At 33.3% G+C, this 16,443-nt stretch overlaps 3 protein-coding genes across 3 annotated transcripts; 1 reads left to right on the forward strand and 2 right to left on the reverse strand.

Annotated features, from left to right (window-relative positions):
* Positions 1 to 870: 870 nt before the first annotated feature.
* Positions 871 to 2,395, reverse strand: LOTGIDRAFT_156963 (hypothetical protein; the record flags this gene model as incomplete). The annotated part of the gene is made up of 3 exons (XM_009048227.1): positions 871 to 1,076; positions 2,055 to 2,138; positions 2,368 to 2,395. The coding sequence occupies 3 exons, from the start codon at positions 2,393 to 2,395 to the stop codon at positions 871 to 873; spliced, it is 318 nt and encodes a 105-aa protein (XP_009046475.1).
* Positions 2,396 to 4,548: 2,153 nt separating this feature from the next.
* Positions 4,549 to 9,149, forward strand: LOTGIDRAFT_203449 (hypothetical protein). Its single transcript, XM_009048228.1, has 7 exons — positions 4,549 to 4,642; positions 5,471 to 5,814; positions 6,506 to 6,571; positions 7,064 to 7,150; positions 7,429 to 7,621; positions 7,906 to 7,997; positions 8,282 to 9,149. Exons 2-7 carry the CDS (start codon positions 5,490 to 5,492, stop codon positions 8,644 to 8,646), a joined length of 1,128 nt encoding a protein of 375 aa, XP_009046476.1. The 5' UTR covers positions 4,549 to 4,642; positions 5,471 to 5,489; the 3' UTR covers positions 8,647 to 9,149.
* Positions 9,150 to 9,656: 507 nt separating this feature from the next.
* LOTGIDRAFT_230457 (hypothetical protein) lies at positions 9,657 to 12,941 on the reverse strand. The gene is made up of 5 exons (XM_009048229.1): positions 12,808 to 12,941; positions 11,352 to 11,941; positions 10,911 to 11,097; positions 10,651 to 10,745; positions 9,657 to 10,319 (listed from the first exon to the last, which is right to left on the reverse strand). Exons 2-5 carry the CDS (start codon positions 11,935 to 11,937, stop codon positions 10,135 to 10,137), a joined length of 1,053 nt encoding a protein of 350 aa, XP_009046477.1. The 5' UTR covers positions 11,938 to 11,941; positions 12,808 to 12,941; the 3' UTR covers positions 9,657 to 10,134.
* Between the last annotated feature and the right edge of the window lie 3,502 nt (positions 12,942 to 16,443).

Here is a 16,443-nt window from a genome sequence, read left to right on the forward strand (position 1 = left end):
CTGTTCGATCTTCCATAGGAGAGGGGGGGGGGGGGGATCTACAGTTGCCATTTCCTACCACTCCTAGTGGAGTGGGGGTTCAGCATTGGTTTATGATGTATGGGAAACGCGCTTCGTTGCACATAATTGAACCAGTTGATCTATGACTATCATTCACCACGGACATATAGAAAATCTAGAGCGAACATTCAGCCCACGGATCACATTGAACTTGTCTCGATATGTGGAAAATGATTTTATATCTATTCATAGGCCTTGTAAACGTGGTTTACTTTTATAAATAACTTCGATGTCAATTATGTTGTACTATGAACAACTTGGCAAAGTGGAAATGCAGTGACTCTGTCTTTTAAGCTTTTAAGGTATTGATTGACTTCTCCAAATCGTGTACATTGTAGGAGTCGATCTTCATCGAAATTTCATGAATTTGGTACAAAACAGTAAAGGCTAGGCTAACAAAAATATACAAATATTTATTCATTATTTCAAAGACAACATACAAATAAAGAACAATAGCTGCCAAGATGCAAAAATAAAATAAAACAGTTATAAAGTTCTAACAAAGAACACAAATAAAGTTTTATAGAATTATATTTATAATACGAACAATAAAAACACTAAATTTGAAAATCATTTTCCTCAGAGTTTTTTTGCCAACTTTGACTTTTACTAAATCAAAATAGACTTTTTGATATGTTTCAGATGTTTTTATTCATAAGTTGAGATGAACAAACGAATCTTTCTTTTAAAAAAAACTGCCATTTAGGCCACAACAAAATCGACTTAATTCACTTTTTAAGTATATAGAAAACTGTTCAGGAAATCTATGCGGAGAAGGCGTTATTAAAGTTGTATGTATCATGGAAGTATTTAAACTCGTGTTTCATAAGGCAAACTATCAAAGCTGTCTCTGATAGTTATCGGATCTTTTATAGATGAAGTCAGTTTTTTCCATTGCCATTCTAGTAGAAGACTGTCTGTTCCTGTTAAATCGACGGTTGTTAAGTCTTTGAGAATACGAGGGATATTATTACAAGGATGCATCACAACAGGTATAATCCTTTTCGACTTCGATGCTGAAATAAATAGTTAACATCCTTAATTGCTTTGTTCTAAAAAAGGACAATACGTATAATTTACACTCATTTGTAACCATCATAAATCATTAAAATCACACTGACCATCAGAAAATTGAAGAATATTTACCTTGACTTGTGGCCCTTGCATATCTGACATGAAAAATACATGGGTCACACGAAAGATATTTATCTGACAAACAAACTACCAATTTTCTACACCTGGAATTGACAATAGAAGTGACGTTTGTATGGGAGAAAAAGATGACGCCACCCCTCACCCTCCCTATTTTCAAATTTCTTATATATCAGGAACAAATTACAACGAGGTCTTTTTAACAATTATGTGAATTTGAATTCCCGATCTCATTTCGTTACCATGGAATATTACACAAAATATTTAAGTTACTTTTAGTTGCGTACGAATTTCAAAAATTGTTCTTGTAACTAACAATAAGCGCTATTATATATGTTATAGTAAGAAGAACATAATATAGTTCCTTATTATATAACCTATAATGCTTGTTATCAATTACTGCCAACTATACCTTTTTTCAATTAAGTAGGCTTCACTTGAAAGTCTTGACACCCCTGCGTTAATATCTCTATCAGGTACAAGTAACCTAAAGCAATACGGATGACTTTCTAACTTTGAGACCACATGGTCCATAACATAACTTGTTTCGTCTACGTTGTAACTGACGAAAGCGTCGTAGAATTGCGGTTTATTGAACAGCACTGAAATGTTAATTCTTGGTATACATTACAATTTTTATAGTGGAAATATGCAATTTTGCATAGTAAAAAATAAATTTGAAAAAATTGCATCAAATGTAAGATTTAAATTTTCATGTTGAACTTCCTGGCTATCGATCTTGACATAACTTCGACCTACCATTATAGATCAACATTCATTTATACTTTATGATTTCCCCTTTTTCCCCCATATACAATTCCCATTTTGCATATAAAACATACCATCCTGACAGGTCAAAAAAGTATTTTCATCGAAATCTGACACATCTATGGATGAAAAATTGTCACTGTCTTCAGATTGCGAAACTGAAATGGAAATTTTTCGTGTCTATAGTCTATTTATTTTCTTTTTTCCCGCGTTGTTAATCAGCAACTCTGATCAGAATAACAAAAAAAACTAAAACATGTCATAGCATCTTTCTTTATTATTTCCTTTTATTATTACATCACCAAAGACGAAAGATTGTATCGTCAGCAACTGACATCGCAAGAGAAGATTGAAAAGGGTTAAGAATTATAGATCAAGATAGCCTACCTGTGTCATCTTGTAAAATTGACCCCATGTTCAGTTGGTAAGTGAAACCAATACCTTTATATCAAGGGTTGATAAGTATCCCATTCAACTGATTAAAAGAAAATAACAGATGCATTTAAATATCCTATAAATATATACCACTAACTTGATCTTATAAGATACTTCATCTACTTTAAATCACACAACGCTGAATATGACCCACCAGCTTTTCGATCTCTCTAGATTCTTGAGCAGTGGTTCACACCCCTGGAGCAATCACCCGGACCTTTTACACCCTCAAAAATTTGTTTCATCCACATTTTCAGCGTGTGTTGATGTGAGGTGCTCAATTCAAAATAAATTCTTCTCCTACACCAGTTGGCCACACCCCTGACACCCTAGACCCCACACCCCCAGGAGGTGAAAACATCATAGGCTGGGAACCGGGGTTCAAGAGTGACTAGTAAATGGCACACCGAGTCCAGCAGTATATGAAATGAATAGACTCTTAAGTCCTATTTTTCTGCGCCATGTGGTCAAATAAAGACGGGTAACGCCATACAGGGTAAAATAAAGGAAATTTTAATTGATCCTTGCTGTTTAGTATTGCAAATGGAATTGGCTATGTCGTATCCTAGTCTGAAAAATCGGGATAATGAGGCAGATTTAGATTTTTGTGTTAAGGAGTGACTTCACTTACCATTCATCATCTAACAAAGTTTTTTTTTAATATTATACTAGGTCTATAAAATCAATCAATCAAATTATCTGTTCAAATAAGATGTATGACCACACATGAACAATTCTTTGATATGCATTGCTTAAAATGATGTCATTCTACTTTTCGTTTCGACAAGCATAAGATACGAAGCCATTTGTCCACATTTCAAATCGCTGTCTACAGTTTCGTATTCATATATTTTGGAGATTCGATGACCTTGTGGTAAAAACACAATTCACAACATGCAATATATTTTCTCAAATTTGTATGTATACGATCTGAATACATGTACTCACGTTAATTTTTAAACCCCGCCGTCTGTAATATATACCATTAGTCGTCTCAATAACTAACTGTTAGTAACAATATATACAAGGTATACAAATGTGATCAAAATACTGTAGTATGGTATTCCCACATCGCCTTTTCCCTATTCGCCCCAAATCTATTTCCATTCCGCTTGTCCATTCCCATTTTGCCCCTTCCTATTTCTCTTGTCCCTTCCCAATTAGTCCCTTTTCCACTTTCCTATATCCCCCCTTTTACATTCCTCCCCTGGCCTATTCCACCGCTGGACCTTGGTTTATCTTATCACCCGCAACACTATTCATTGTGCTTTGTCATTCTCCCTGTCCAAAGAACTGTAAATGTGGAACCCAGCTTGTACCCCCACTTTGTATGACACTGGCCTCGACATGCTTAATTTCCTATTATGAAAAGAGCGAAATGGAACGGGTGATTTTGGAAAGGGCGATAATGAAAGACACCAATAATATAGTCGGAAATGGTAAGAAATTATTTGAATAGATTGTATTATTCAAATTATAATTTTGATATTACTAGTTATTTCGTATGAAAAAAGATTCAAGATTTGGAAATCCCAGATATGGCTGATGGGTGTATGTGTCCTTAAAGCAAGGGCATTATTTTGTACGCATATTATGATACTAAGTTATATTTATTATGAATGTTAAACTTTCAATAAGAGAGCTCCCTGTAAAGTTATAAGCCTTACTCATATGGTGACGTCATCATTAAAAATTGATCCATTCGTCCATATTTGGATCTTCAGCCTATATTCCGTCCTGACGCTGTGATAACTGTGATGCCGTTTATCGGGGTACACATTTATTTAAATGCAGATGAGCAGAAATGAGATGAGTGCAGATGAGACACAGAAAACGAGTGATGAAGGTTTAAACTGAACATCTAAGAATTATTAAAACGTCTATAATAATAATTAACGTGCATTACCCCAATATCAGCTAACAAAGATGTTATTATATGTGTAAATTTCGGGCCCTGTATTATCGTTATAGACAATTATATATAACATATGACTCACTCAAAAGTCACTTTTCCACGAAAGATTTTTTTTTGAATCTAAATGGATTTGAAAATACTTGGTAATCTGCTTTTTGATACGATCATCCAGTCCCAACCTACTTGTCACGATACTTCCGGGTAGAATGGAGGATTGTCTATTGGGAACACCACAATCAACTTTTGTGAGACTATCAAAACAGTATTAATTTCAGATAAGTAAAAGCAGAAAATATTCACTGGATTCTGCTGGTAAGTTGTATAGTTAATTATCAAATTCAACATATTCGCATTTTGATATCAGTCTTTATGGCCTAAATAAAGTGCAAATACAGTCAAGTATAGTACAGTCAATTTCTATATAGGACACGCCGACGCTATCGTTTACTACTATAAGTAATACGGTGAAGGTGAAGTTAATAGTGTTTGTTGGCCCACTTTTGTGTCACTGTCTACACATCTAGGAACACTGTGCCTTCAATAAAATATGTCAGACGGAGAAATAAGTAAATGCTTATTTTCTCAATGATTAAATTAATATAAGGCGAGCGATATTAAAGCCGTAATCACGATTCACTTAAAAAAAGAATTTATCGTATATGTGTATTCTAGATTGCCATGCGATTCAGCTTATTGTAGGGCATCCTCTTGGTGTCATGTTTCGCAATAATTCCTAATGTAGGTTTTCGGAGTGAGTTTGTTTCCTGTCAACTATAGGATGATCGAAGTAAAGATTTTTACTTCGCGTGTCATATCAATCTAATTGATTGAAACGAAATGTCACAAAAGGGTAATAGATTGATATTATGCTACATGTTTACATTTTATTTTGTTTTGGTCTGACGATTACTGCCGACATTCAATTAGATAGCCTATAACATAGGACTTAACTCGGGACCTGAAATCTTGAAATAAGATTAATTTTGTCATTACCTATTTAAGTGTCTTATGATGCACAATATTAGTTTGGTTTCCGTTGTCGTGATAAAACTAAGGCCAAATAATTTGATTAATAATACAGTGAATGAATAAGGAAATAAATTGTGGACTTTGTAGGCCTACTGGTTTATTTACTTCCAGGTTAACCGTTAACATAATAATGGCTGCCAACTATCCAAGAATCAGTGCAAGCGATCGAAATCTTCATTTGGCCGTACTGAATGTCAGTTCATACAGAAGATTGGGATTATTTTTAAATATCCGAAGCTCTGGCCATGAGGTCAACGATTTTCAGGGCTTGGCAGAGAAAATAGGCTTCGAATATATGGAAATACTGAATTTTGAACAAGACCCGGATCCCACCAAACGAGTCATAAGGGAATGGGTTCAAAGAGGTGATTTGAATCCGACTATTGGTCAACTGTTTGATTATTTAGAAGAAATGGAAAGAATAGATGTCATAACTGAATGTTATCCCTTGATTTGTAAGATTTAAATTTTGAATTATGCAGCCTTGTGCAATAGGTTCTTTAAATCAGATGATTATGTGTAGCCTTATAAAAATAACGCAAACCACTGAAATTGATTTAGATACGAGTAGAACGACTTGCATATTTAATTCTGTTCTGGCCGAGTAAGATTTCACAGTTGAATTTGCCCATATCAGGATATTTTGTCAAACTATGTTGCTCCAATTACCAATTTTATTGGTCAAGGAAAAATCTGATACCGCAAGGTGTTCAATTTATTTTTTACTGTGTGAATAATCTTACTGATGTTGGTCTCTTTAATGTTCTGACATCTTATTTTGAGAATTGGTATTCGCGAATGAAATATACGTGTTCATGACGCTAGCTGCAAAAACGAGTTTGAATGTTCTTCAGGTATAATTAAACGAAACAACAAAATCAAATATCAAGTCTCAAAATGAGCGATCTCTTATACAGAGTTATCGTTCCTTACAGTCCCTTTCCATGTAATGTGACTGCAAGGAACGACAACTCTATATGAAAGAATGTAAAATGAGCTGTCAGATTAGTCACAGGATTAAAAACACCTTACTGGTGTACCGATTAATCCGTACATACAGGTTTCGCATGTAGACATTTTTATTACCTATGCACTAGAATTAACTTTGTTTATGAATAAACCCTTCGTTCTGTCTTCTATTTTCAGTAAAAGATATTGAAACGTTCTCTAAGAAGAGAGGATTAAATTTTTCACCATTACAAGATCAGACTGGTATCTATTAAATCTGTTTTTACATATGGAGTTGACATTCCAATATTGCCTAGGGTTAAGAAAAAATGATATATAACACAATTTATATATAGGGTTCGCAAAGTTTATCAAGAATGAATGTAGATGAACTTGATGAATTTCAATCAATTCGTTTGAGTAACTACTATATTAAACCTATAAGAGAGGAGTTTGATCCGTCGAAAAACGAAAACATCTCGTTTTCTATGAGTTACAAATATCCGTATTAATGTTAAAAATAAACGCAATTTGTTATTTTCATCTTTAACATTTGCCGCGTGTAAATATATTTTAATAAAAAAAAAACTTTTCTGATAAATTGAAAATATTTTGTCTTAAAGTACTTTTCGTTAAAATATACCGTTTCCAAATATCTAATGTGTCGTAACACGATATTTTGTTGTTATCTAACTATGCATGAACGCCGTATTTGCTGTACGACAGCTGTATAAAACTTGTTATTATATTTTTCAGTGTCACAGAGTACAATGGCTGCTAATAACTATAAGATTATAGATGATCACACTGTCGATGAAACTCAGATTATGACTGTTGAAGACGGTAAGAAAGCATATAAAATTGGTACTAAATTTGAACTGAATTTGTCTTCGTAGTGTAATCGGCTGCCTATGGAAAATTTCCAAGAACATGGAAGGGTAACGCCAAACGATCTTCAAAGTTTGGAATATCAGCAGACAGTTGAACCCCCCCAACACCCCGCCCCTGCTCCATTATCTTAGTCTGCACGATTAATTGCACCCCAGATCCAGGAGGTTGTCAATGGGTGGATATGACTGACTGACTATTTTTCTAACCCTTTAAATTTTAACTTCTTGTAGTCGAACATGGATCTCCACAATTATACGATGCATTTGTCTGTTATTGTCCAGAGGGTGAAGATATCAAATTTGTTAAAATGATGATATCAATATTAGAAAGTGAGCCCTACAATCTGAAGCTGTTTGTACCAGGTCGTAATGATTTACCGGGAGCGGCATCTCATACAGTTAGTGCTAGTTTAATTGAAAACAGGTAATTTACCTTTCTTGTTTAAAGCCATATGCGCATATGAATGAGACGTAACCATAGTGGTCAAGCCTACTGAATGCTTTATACTGATAGATACTTGGATTGGGGTTGGGCTGTCAACCTAACTGAAAAATCTCTGTGCAATTAATGGAAATTTCACTCATGTATAATATTCCTAAATTCGAACGTTTTTCAGTAAAGCCTACTCTTTGATGTTTCTGAAATATTATTTATCGATTTCCTAACTTAAATAACTATGAATTATTCTCATTTTCCCTCTTTTACAGGTGTAGACGTATGGTGATCATCATTTCTCATACTTATCTTAAAAGTCCAGCCTGTGATTTCCAAACTAAATTTGCCTTTTGCTTATCACCTGGTAAGATATTTCCAAATTGAACAAAAACTCTGCTATCAAATTTCAAGAACATTCAATCCATGTTTTTGCTTGTAAACAACTATTAATCATTGAATGCATAGGCGTACGGACCCAAGGCCTGTTGAGGGAGAGGCTATGATTGAATGAATTTTTTTTTCTCGAATTTTTACCATTATGATGAGCAGATCTCAGTTGCACAGTTCCAGTGATTATTAACTGCATGTAATACGAACAACTTCTAGATTAGATTATTTATACCAGCAATTATATTTACATTAATCCAGGTGCAAGAAGTAAGAAACTTGTTCCAGTATTGATAGAACCATGTACCATTCCATCTATACTCCGTCACATTACAATGTGTGACTATACCAAGAAAGATTTACAGGAATGGATTTGGAGACGTTTAGTTGAATCTATTCGAGCTCCACTAAACGCCATAGAATGGCAAGAAAGACATATCGAATCCTCCGATATCACACTTACCATTTCATCCAGTTATGATGACCTGTTCAGTTCTTCACCTAATGCATCATCAACATCAATCTCAACTTCCCCTGCACAAATGTCACGGTTATCTCAACAATCGCCAAGTTCATCAAACAAGAAATCGAAAGCCCATACTTGGAGCCATTCCACAGCTTGCTAAGAGTATCTAATTACACAAAGAGCAATGATAAAGCGATATAAAATGCTTATTAAATATAGAGTGAATTCTAAAGGTACATACATGTATATTATGATACGGTTTGCAATGTCAGACTTTACAGGTAACTAATTAGTGAGAGGGCAAAAAGTTTATATAACTTTCTGTATATTTGTATTATATTGTCTTATTTTATTTGTTTGTTTGTCTATTTGGTTGTAGGTATATGAAAAGGTAATTGAAACGGTACAAGACCAGAATAAAATATGCTTATTACAAATTAATTGATAAGAATTGAATGGGAGTGCTCGTCTGAATGAGTCTAGTTGTCTTACCTCGAATATACCCTCAAAAATATTTTGTAGGAGGCAAATCATAAATTATGAATAATTGTTATTATATTCATATAATTAAAACAAACTTTTTATTTATATTAAATTTAGAGTAAAAGGGAAACTTTTTAGGCTGGACCTGAAGATATTTACAATAAAATAAGATTATTGCTATTCCGTGTTGTTATTTTCCCCGAGAAATGCTTGGAAGTCATGAGTCAGTAGCTGACGTAACCTACTATTTAATGGAAGTAAATGGGTGGCCATACTGTATTATCATTTTGTTCTATTAGGTCTTGTATCATAAAATTAAATAACATAATTTGGGGGTTGATCTGGGTATTAAATATAAGTAAATAGTCCTCATTAGTGCTTGAATTGTACGAAAAACGCACAAACGCAAAAATACTTCAAACCAGGAATTTCACCTTGTATATTCAATATGTCTTTTCTAGATATGACAGTCTCAAGAAAAGACAAATCGTCTTCTTTCAAAAATCCTGTTTCTGAGACTAAGGTACGATTGGTCAAACGGGTGGAATCTAGCACTTTAATGTCAGCAAATATTTTGTATGAATTGAAATAGATCACATTGAGACACATTGAAGCAAAATGGTGGCTCGTTGCTCTTTTGCAGGATACTATAAAGACCTAGAACATATGAAAATTGTAAATTATGACTGCGTTTAAAAATATTATTTATTTCAATTACCAATGCTCGTGAATGACAACCTATTACTGGTTAAATTTCATACAATATATATAAGGCCAAATTTTAGTACCTTGGAACATGGCTAAAGGTTTGTTATACATTCTTGAGGAAACCTACAGGACTACAGATCGATCTGTTGTTAAAGCTTTTGGTAACTTCCATTTGATAAAGTCCATTTTTGTGGAAATACACAGCTATTAGTTCATAAAACATACTAACAGAACAGAATATTTTACACATATCTTTTAGATAACACAAAACAATATAGACATCAACAAAAATAAAAAATAATACGGATGGAGAAATAAAAGCAGGCAAGAAACTTTCTGAATTGCCAATATGACCATATACAAATGTATATAACGAAACACACAAGTCATGCATGATCAGTTAATTGTGATCTTTCATGACAGTAGTACTCTCGAATGTTGAAGCAGTGTAGTCACGTCATGTTATTCTATTCAGACGAGAAGGACACGATTTACACGTTATGATTGAATTTGATAATTTATCCCAGAAGAAGCCTCTATCACTGTCTTTATAATATCTTATTAGATACATGCCCTTCAGAATACGAGGAATTTGGTCGATTTCATCCATTAAAACTGGTATTAGTTTAGCTTCTTTCGATACTGAAAAATATTAAATTAAAATAGCAAATTACTTTTAAATAGTGCTCAAATTAAATTAAATTTTAACACTTGATTCTTGAAATAGGAGAAACTTTGAAATGTTCATCACACTGTTTGAATATGAGCTCTAATGATTGTTTGATACTATATAATACTATAATTTGGTTTCAAAGAAAATTGGGAGTTGAAAAGTCAGTGTGCAAAGTAGTCCAGGTAATAGTGAATTCATAATTAAGATGTGTTTTTCCCTATTCCATATGCTACTAGACCAAAATACTTCGATCAATTGGTATTTTCGTTATTTGCTCCGAGGTTTAAATACATCACTTACTTGGATCTAAGGATTTTGCAAAATAATTGATAAAATGAAATGCTTCAGAGTCTTTATAATTTTCACCGAGTAATGAGATCACCTTGCCGGAGCACCTGGAATAGATTTAAAGGTATTATTGATAAGGCAATAGAAAGAATTTCCAAGTGATCATATTGCAATAAAGTTGATGGCTTAAAACATTGAAATTTCCTGATCATTGATTTTTTATGGAAAAATATAATATGTTTTATACTTGCCTGTTTTCAACTATATTAGACTTTGCTTCCAGTTCATAAGAACCACACAATAATTGTCGCTCAGGGAGAAATAACTTAAAGTTGTATGGTGGTTTTTCTAATTTCTCTACTATGATTTTAGCATCAGAAAAATATTCTTTCGGAGAGTTCACATAAGCATGATATTTAGCTGATGTATAATTTTTACCCATTGCTTGTAGCCTATCCACTGAAAAAGCGAAAAAAATTATGAAGGCACTAATAAGATGGAGATAATCAAATTGTTATTCTTTTCACTTAGTGCTGGCATCCGCGCTATCTGAAAATTAAGTCAGAAAATAAACAGAATATATACGTCGATTTACAATTTCTCTTTACGATATGCTGCAAGAAATATTTTACTGTGCAATATGAAAAAATGTTTGTAATCTAATTAATGCATTTTAAAAGAGCAATATGCAAGACCAGTATATTATCACTTACTATCTTCTACGGTCAATGGTTGATCCCCCTCAGCATAGTATTCAGACGGAGGAGCTTTGTTTGACTCAGAAGGAATATTTATATCAATATCGTTACATCCATTATTTCTCCAGCCCGCCAAGAATCCAAAGTCTGTTTCATTTTGTTCACTGAGATCACTAGATTGTTGTTGATATTCGGAGTTATTGGCCCTGACATGCACCGCATTTTCACATTTATCAATATTATCACAAGATACTACTTCCTTCACAATTCGTCCATCTTTTAACACCTTCCGTATCTTAACATTATCTGAGGTAATTGAGGATTGGAGCTGGGGTGCTGAAGAAAACCTATGATTGATAATAACATTGTTATTGCTAGGAATTGATTCTGTTTGATGATCCGTTCTATCCATATTGCTATTGGAATGAATAATAAGCTCCGGATATGATTGCAGATGATTTGAATCCTCTGATTTCAATTGTTCTAATACTCGTAATGTTTTGCTTCTGTTCACGTCGATATTTTCATGATTGACTGGCTTTTTATGTTTGTGCTTCATCTTGTTGTTCGCATTCCCCATCAAACGTAAAAGGTTTTTCATTCAACTGAAACGACAATAAATTACTAATGAATGATACTACTGAACATCTTTCCTTCCTGACAATTTACCTTTCAGATGAATGACATTTCAAATGATTATGAAAATGAGAACCATAATCTAATATCTGAACGAAACTGTAGGCCTAATACACGGAGCTTACCATCCTGTTTGAAGAATATGAAGAGAAAATGGTGTATAGAAATACGTGTTATTGTTAGTTTCCGTTTCGAAACGTAGGATTATTTCATTGATCGCATAAGTTAAATATCGAATAATTAAATTGTGGTATAGCAGGCTGTTTCTAACAATTTTAAGATTAAGTCTTACCATTTCTTAGCTTCAGTTGAACGCTTGATAACTATATAATATGATGGTTTCAAACTAGAATATGAGATAGCAACTACTGTTTATTTTGTTAAATATTTTCACTGATCTATAAATAGTACGTGGGAGTCCAGTCGATTAATCATCTATTATCTATTTTTAGTTTGTTTAGGGGGGTCTCAATTGACTTCTAGGGATTCATTTTCATTTGAAAGAAATCGTAAATTCCGTTCAATTCATGCCTACACTAATGTGTAATTTGTGTTATGAAAGCTATGATTAGTTAACTTAGTCCAGGGGGGATTCTTATATAAACTGTGTCACAGTAGTACTTCTGTATCTGCTGGGAAATTTACCGTGTGTAAATATCCCCCTTATTGAAATCGCAACTTAGATTACTAATCCAGTACGTTACCTTTATAAATTTCGACAAACCATATAAACGTGGTAAAATATGTTATGGGTGGATGAAGATTATGTCAACATGTCTGCCAGTGTATTAAATAGAAGGTCTACTTATAATTAGAGCAGTTGTCGTTTACTTACCTACAATATAGAACACTCAATAACAATGAACCAATGACTTGCTAGTTAATTCCATTCCGGTATTGATGGTAAGTTGCTGGGACATGACAAGTTTATGTCTTCTTCCGCCCGTATTGATATTGTACCATTTTCACATATTCAAAAACTTCCTTATTTAGTGTATATAGTGATCAGGATATTAATTGTGTGACCTACATTATGACGATAATCCGGCTACGCTAAAGGAAGGACTCGGGCCACAGTTAAATTCTGCAGTAATGATTGTATATTATGTTTTTGACCAGATACGTAGTTTTGGTCAGACTTTCATGGAACACACAGGAACATTACTTTTGGAAAATGTTGTAGAAAGTTGAATTTCATGACTTAATATGGAAAGAAGATGCTATTGAATCGGTGGATATGATCCCGATAATAACACGAGTTATCCCCCTTCCCACACTACATTATGAAATCGGGACATGTTTGTTTTGAATGTTTGTTCTAGATAATGTGGAAATATTTCTATCTAAGTATGCATTATATCGAACTGACAATTATCTATGAAACATAAGTTTAATATCCAAAAAAAAATAATTAATTTACAACTTATAAAGAATCAACCGAATGTAAGTGGTTTCCATCAAACAACAATGGAGTGGCTCAATGAAGCCATAAACTGAAGAAATCTACCATGTAGGACTCAGTCCACTATAAAATTTTATGCAAATATAGGAATATAGACCGATCTAATTTAAGCAGTCCTCTTCATCCCTGCCTTTGGAGGTTTAACATGCCTATTTTTTGATTAATTTTTGGAATTGGATGTCTGAAATTGCATTTTCTTTCAGATTTTGTGAGTTGATGGGAGATTTGTAGGCGGAAGAATAATTCTAATCATAGTTGGTTAGTGTGTTGTGACAGCCAGCCAGAGTTTGATAGAATGTAGTGGTCTACTTTTCTGGTGGTCTACTGGTCTGCGACAAATTGGAAATTTTTCAACAAGATTTGTGGCAAAAGTTATAGAAGATTGAATGTTCGGATTTTACATGGAAATAGGTGGAAAATGAATTAGTGGTTCGAGTCCATATAATCCACAAAATCATTTTATTTTACTTTTAACAGTGGTTAGTAGTATAGTGTGCTATGCAGATCGTTCTTTCTCCACTTAAAAACCAAGCTTTAAAAAACTTGCAATATGTATTAGAGAGTGATTCACTGTTTTCATAATATGTCATCAGTTTTGTGGAATTAGTGTATTTTTTCCTATGATTAAAATCAGGTTTGATAAAAATAGGAATAACAGTGACCTCGCCTCCATTAAAAATAATTCTTATAAATAATCTTGAAATAAATCAAAAAGAGCAATTGAACGTTACTTTTGAATCATATAATGTTTAAATACGCTGAAGATGTGTTCTCAATAACGTAATTTTTCTGAAAGAGACAACTGTTTGAATAAATGATGTCCCAAATAAAAGTAGCCTAGAGCTATTTCCTGCTAGACATATTATACTAAATCATTAGTAATTGCTTTAAAGCCCTAACACTTCTTCCTGTTTCAAAAACATAGTAATAATAAGTGATCATTAAATATCTATTTTGAGCTGTCCATATTTTGCCTCATTAAATAAAGGTTATTTTCATAAATCTATCAGGCAGAAATTGTTCATGTCTGATGATAATCAGTTGAAAAAATTCCTGTCTTAAACTTAGAAAATTATATAAAGGAGAAAATTTTATTGTGGTCAACATCGAATGATATAATTATTTAAACATGATTGCTTCAATTATTTCAACCAATTTGGTTTCTTAGTGACTTAGCTGACTAACCTTTTCCAACTATGCAATGACATCACGGAATTCTCCAAGAAAAGAATATAACACTGCCTGTAACGGTATAAAATAAAAATAAAAACGTATTAGCCTATTCAAACATTATATTATATGTGATCAAGGACATAACTTATATTTTTCCAATATCATCAGTTCTTTTTGATCGTCTAAAACTTAATTACGGATGCATAATGTTTTCATAAGATATATGAATTTGGACTTTTATTTTGTCTTTTATTCCATACCAGGCAAATACTTAGAAGGCAGTCATATAATAAACGTTTTTTATGTGTACAGATCTGGTGTTATATCATGTAGGTGTATTTCCAAGACTGAAGAAGGACAATTCTCATATCTACTGGCCTGATACTTTATTAGGAAAATTGGCTGATTGAATGGTAAAAGACGGATGAGATGTAGTACACGAGGCTGTTGGCGCCTTTATTAGATTTTTTGTAAGTTGAAGAGGTTTCAGATTTGATAATGAGAAATTAAATATTCATTAAATTATATGCGATATAATAATAACAATAATATCTAGATATTGCCAAATTTAGTTCTAGCAATTGCGATCAACAGGATGGTCGCAAGTTCCAACCTCTCACACCGACAAGATTATAATGTTTTGCAAGAAACTAACAATTGATTGCAACTGCTATTTTTCAATCATCGCTGTGGTCCAGTTGAATGAATGAAGCAAATGAGAAGATTCAACTGACCCCTTTCGTGTTATTTTTGCATATTTCTCGGGTAGCTGTATGCATGCTGAGATCTTTTCTTGGGTAGCTGTATGTACGGTAACATCATACACGGTAACATCTTTCTGGGGTAACTGTAGGCACGGTTACATCTTTTCGTGTGTAAGTTTATGCATGTAAACCTTTTGCACGGTAACGTCTTTCTCGTGTATTTACGGTTGGCACCCTGTACTCCAGTAGCAATAGTATTTTTTCACTTTAACTGTTTCTTCGAGTTGTGGTGTTCATGTCATGTATCTCGCTCTGAGACAAAGTCAAATCAAATAGGTGTTATTTTTGTTTTGCATCTCTCGTCATTCCCAGCAACCGATATTTTTCCGTTATGTCACAAGAAATATGTCACATCTTTTGTAGGTTTTCTTTCTAATCTCACATCAATAATCAGAATATTTCAACCGAATTAAAGACGTAATTGTCAGAATAGTCAAAATTACAGGGTTTTGTACAACACGATGGCATTAAGCTATAAAGGTGACATCCCGGAGAGAAAATGACACCAACTCACCAATTTAAGTGCACCCAACGAATTAGATGCATTATAATACATATATATCACTCAGAAAATGTCCCTCCCACAGATTGTAATAACGAAATGTTATTTTGACTTCGATCTAAAAATATATCCATCTTGTTTAATCCACACTACATTCTGCACCATTTGAGCAAGCGTAAAGGGGAAATGGACTTGAATAAATTAGACTCTCTTATTAAATTTTACTCTTACGACATGGCTTTAGATTAAGAAATTGTTTTATTACTTATTGATAATTTGGTATTTTTAAACATTGCTCAGAGTTTTAATGTCATTTTACCGTGCATTTAAATACATGTATATCATTATGGGGGTTGTGAGCTAGAAGTAGTATAGTGCGTATGTTAAAATATTTCATGTGACCCCAACAGTCAGTCAGGGAATCCAAGAAATGGGTTGAGTTTTTATCCATTGAGCTTCTCCACAGTTTCACTTGGAAATATCACTCGAGTTAGTGTCTCGAAATGAAAAAAATGTATCGTGCCGATTTGTGCCTTGACATCGAAACAAAATAATACGACGAACCAATTA

This window comes from Lottia gigantea (genome assembly GCF_000327385.1).
Source record: "Lottia gigantea unplaced genomic scaffold LOTGIsca_12, whole genome shotgun sequence".
In the NCBI taxonomy this organism is placed as follows: Eukaryota; Metazoa; Mollusca; class Gastropoda; family Lottiidae; genus Lottia; species Lottia gigantea.

Coding starts and splice junctions, on each gene's coding strand:
- LOTGIDRAFT_203449 (XM_009048228.1), top strand. CDS start 5,490: ATGGCTGCCAACTATCCAAGAATCAGTGCAAGCGATCGAAATCTTCAT. Junction 5,815..6,505: donor TGAATGTTATCCCTTGATTT/GTAAGATTTAAA, acceptor TTCTATTTTCAG/TAAAAGATATTGAAACGTTC. Junction 7,622..7,905: donor GCTAGTTTAATTGAAAACAG/GTAATTTACCTT, acceptor CCTCTTTTACAG/GTGTAGACGTATGGTGATCA.
- LOTGIDRAFT_230457 (XM_009048229.1), bottom strand. CDS start 11,937: ATGAAAAACCTTTTACGTTTGATGGGGAATGCGAACAACAAGATGAAG. Junction 11,098..11,351: donor ACCATTGACCGTAGAAGATA/GTAAGTGATAAT, acceptor TCGCTTTTTCAG/TGGATAGGCTACAAGCAATG. Junction 10,746..10,910: donor TCTTATGAACTGGAAGCAAA/GTCTAATATAGT, acceptor AATCTATTCCAG/GTGCTCCGGCAAGGTGATCT.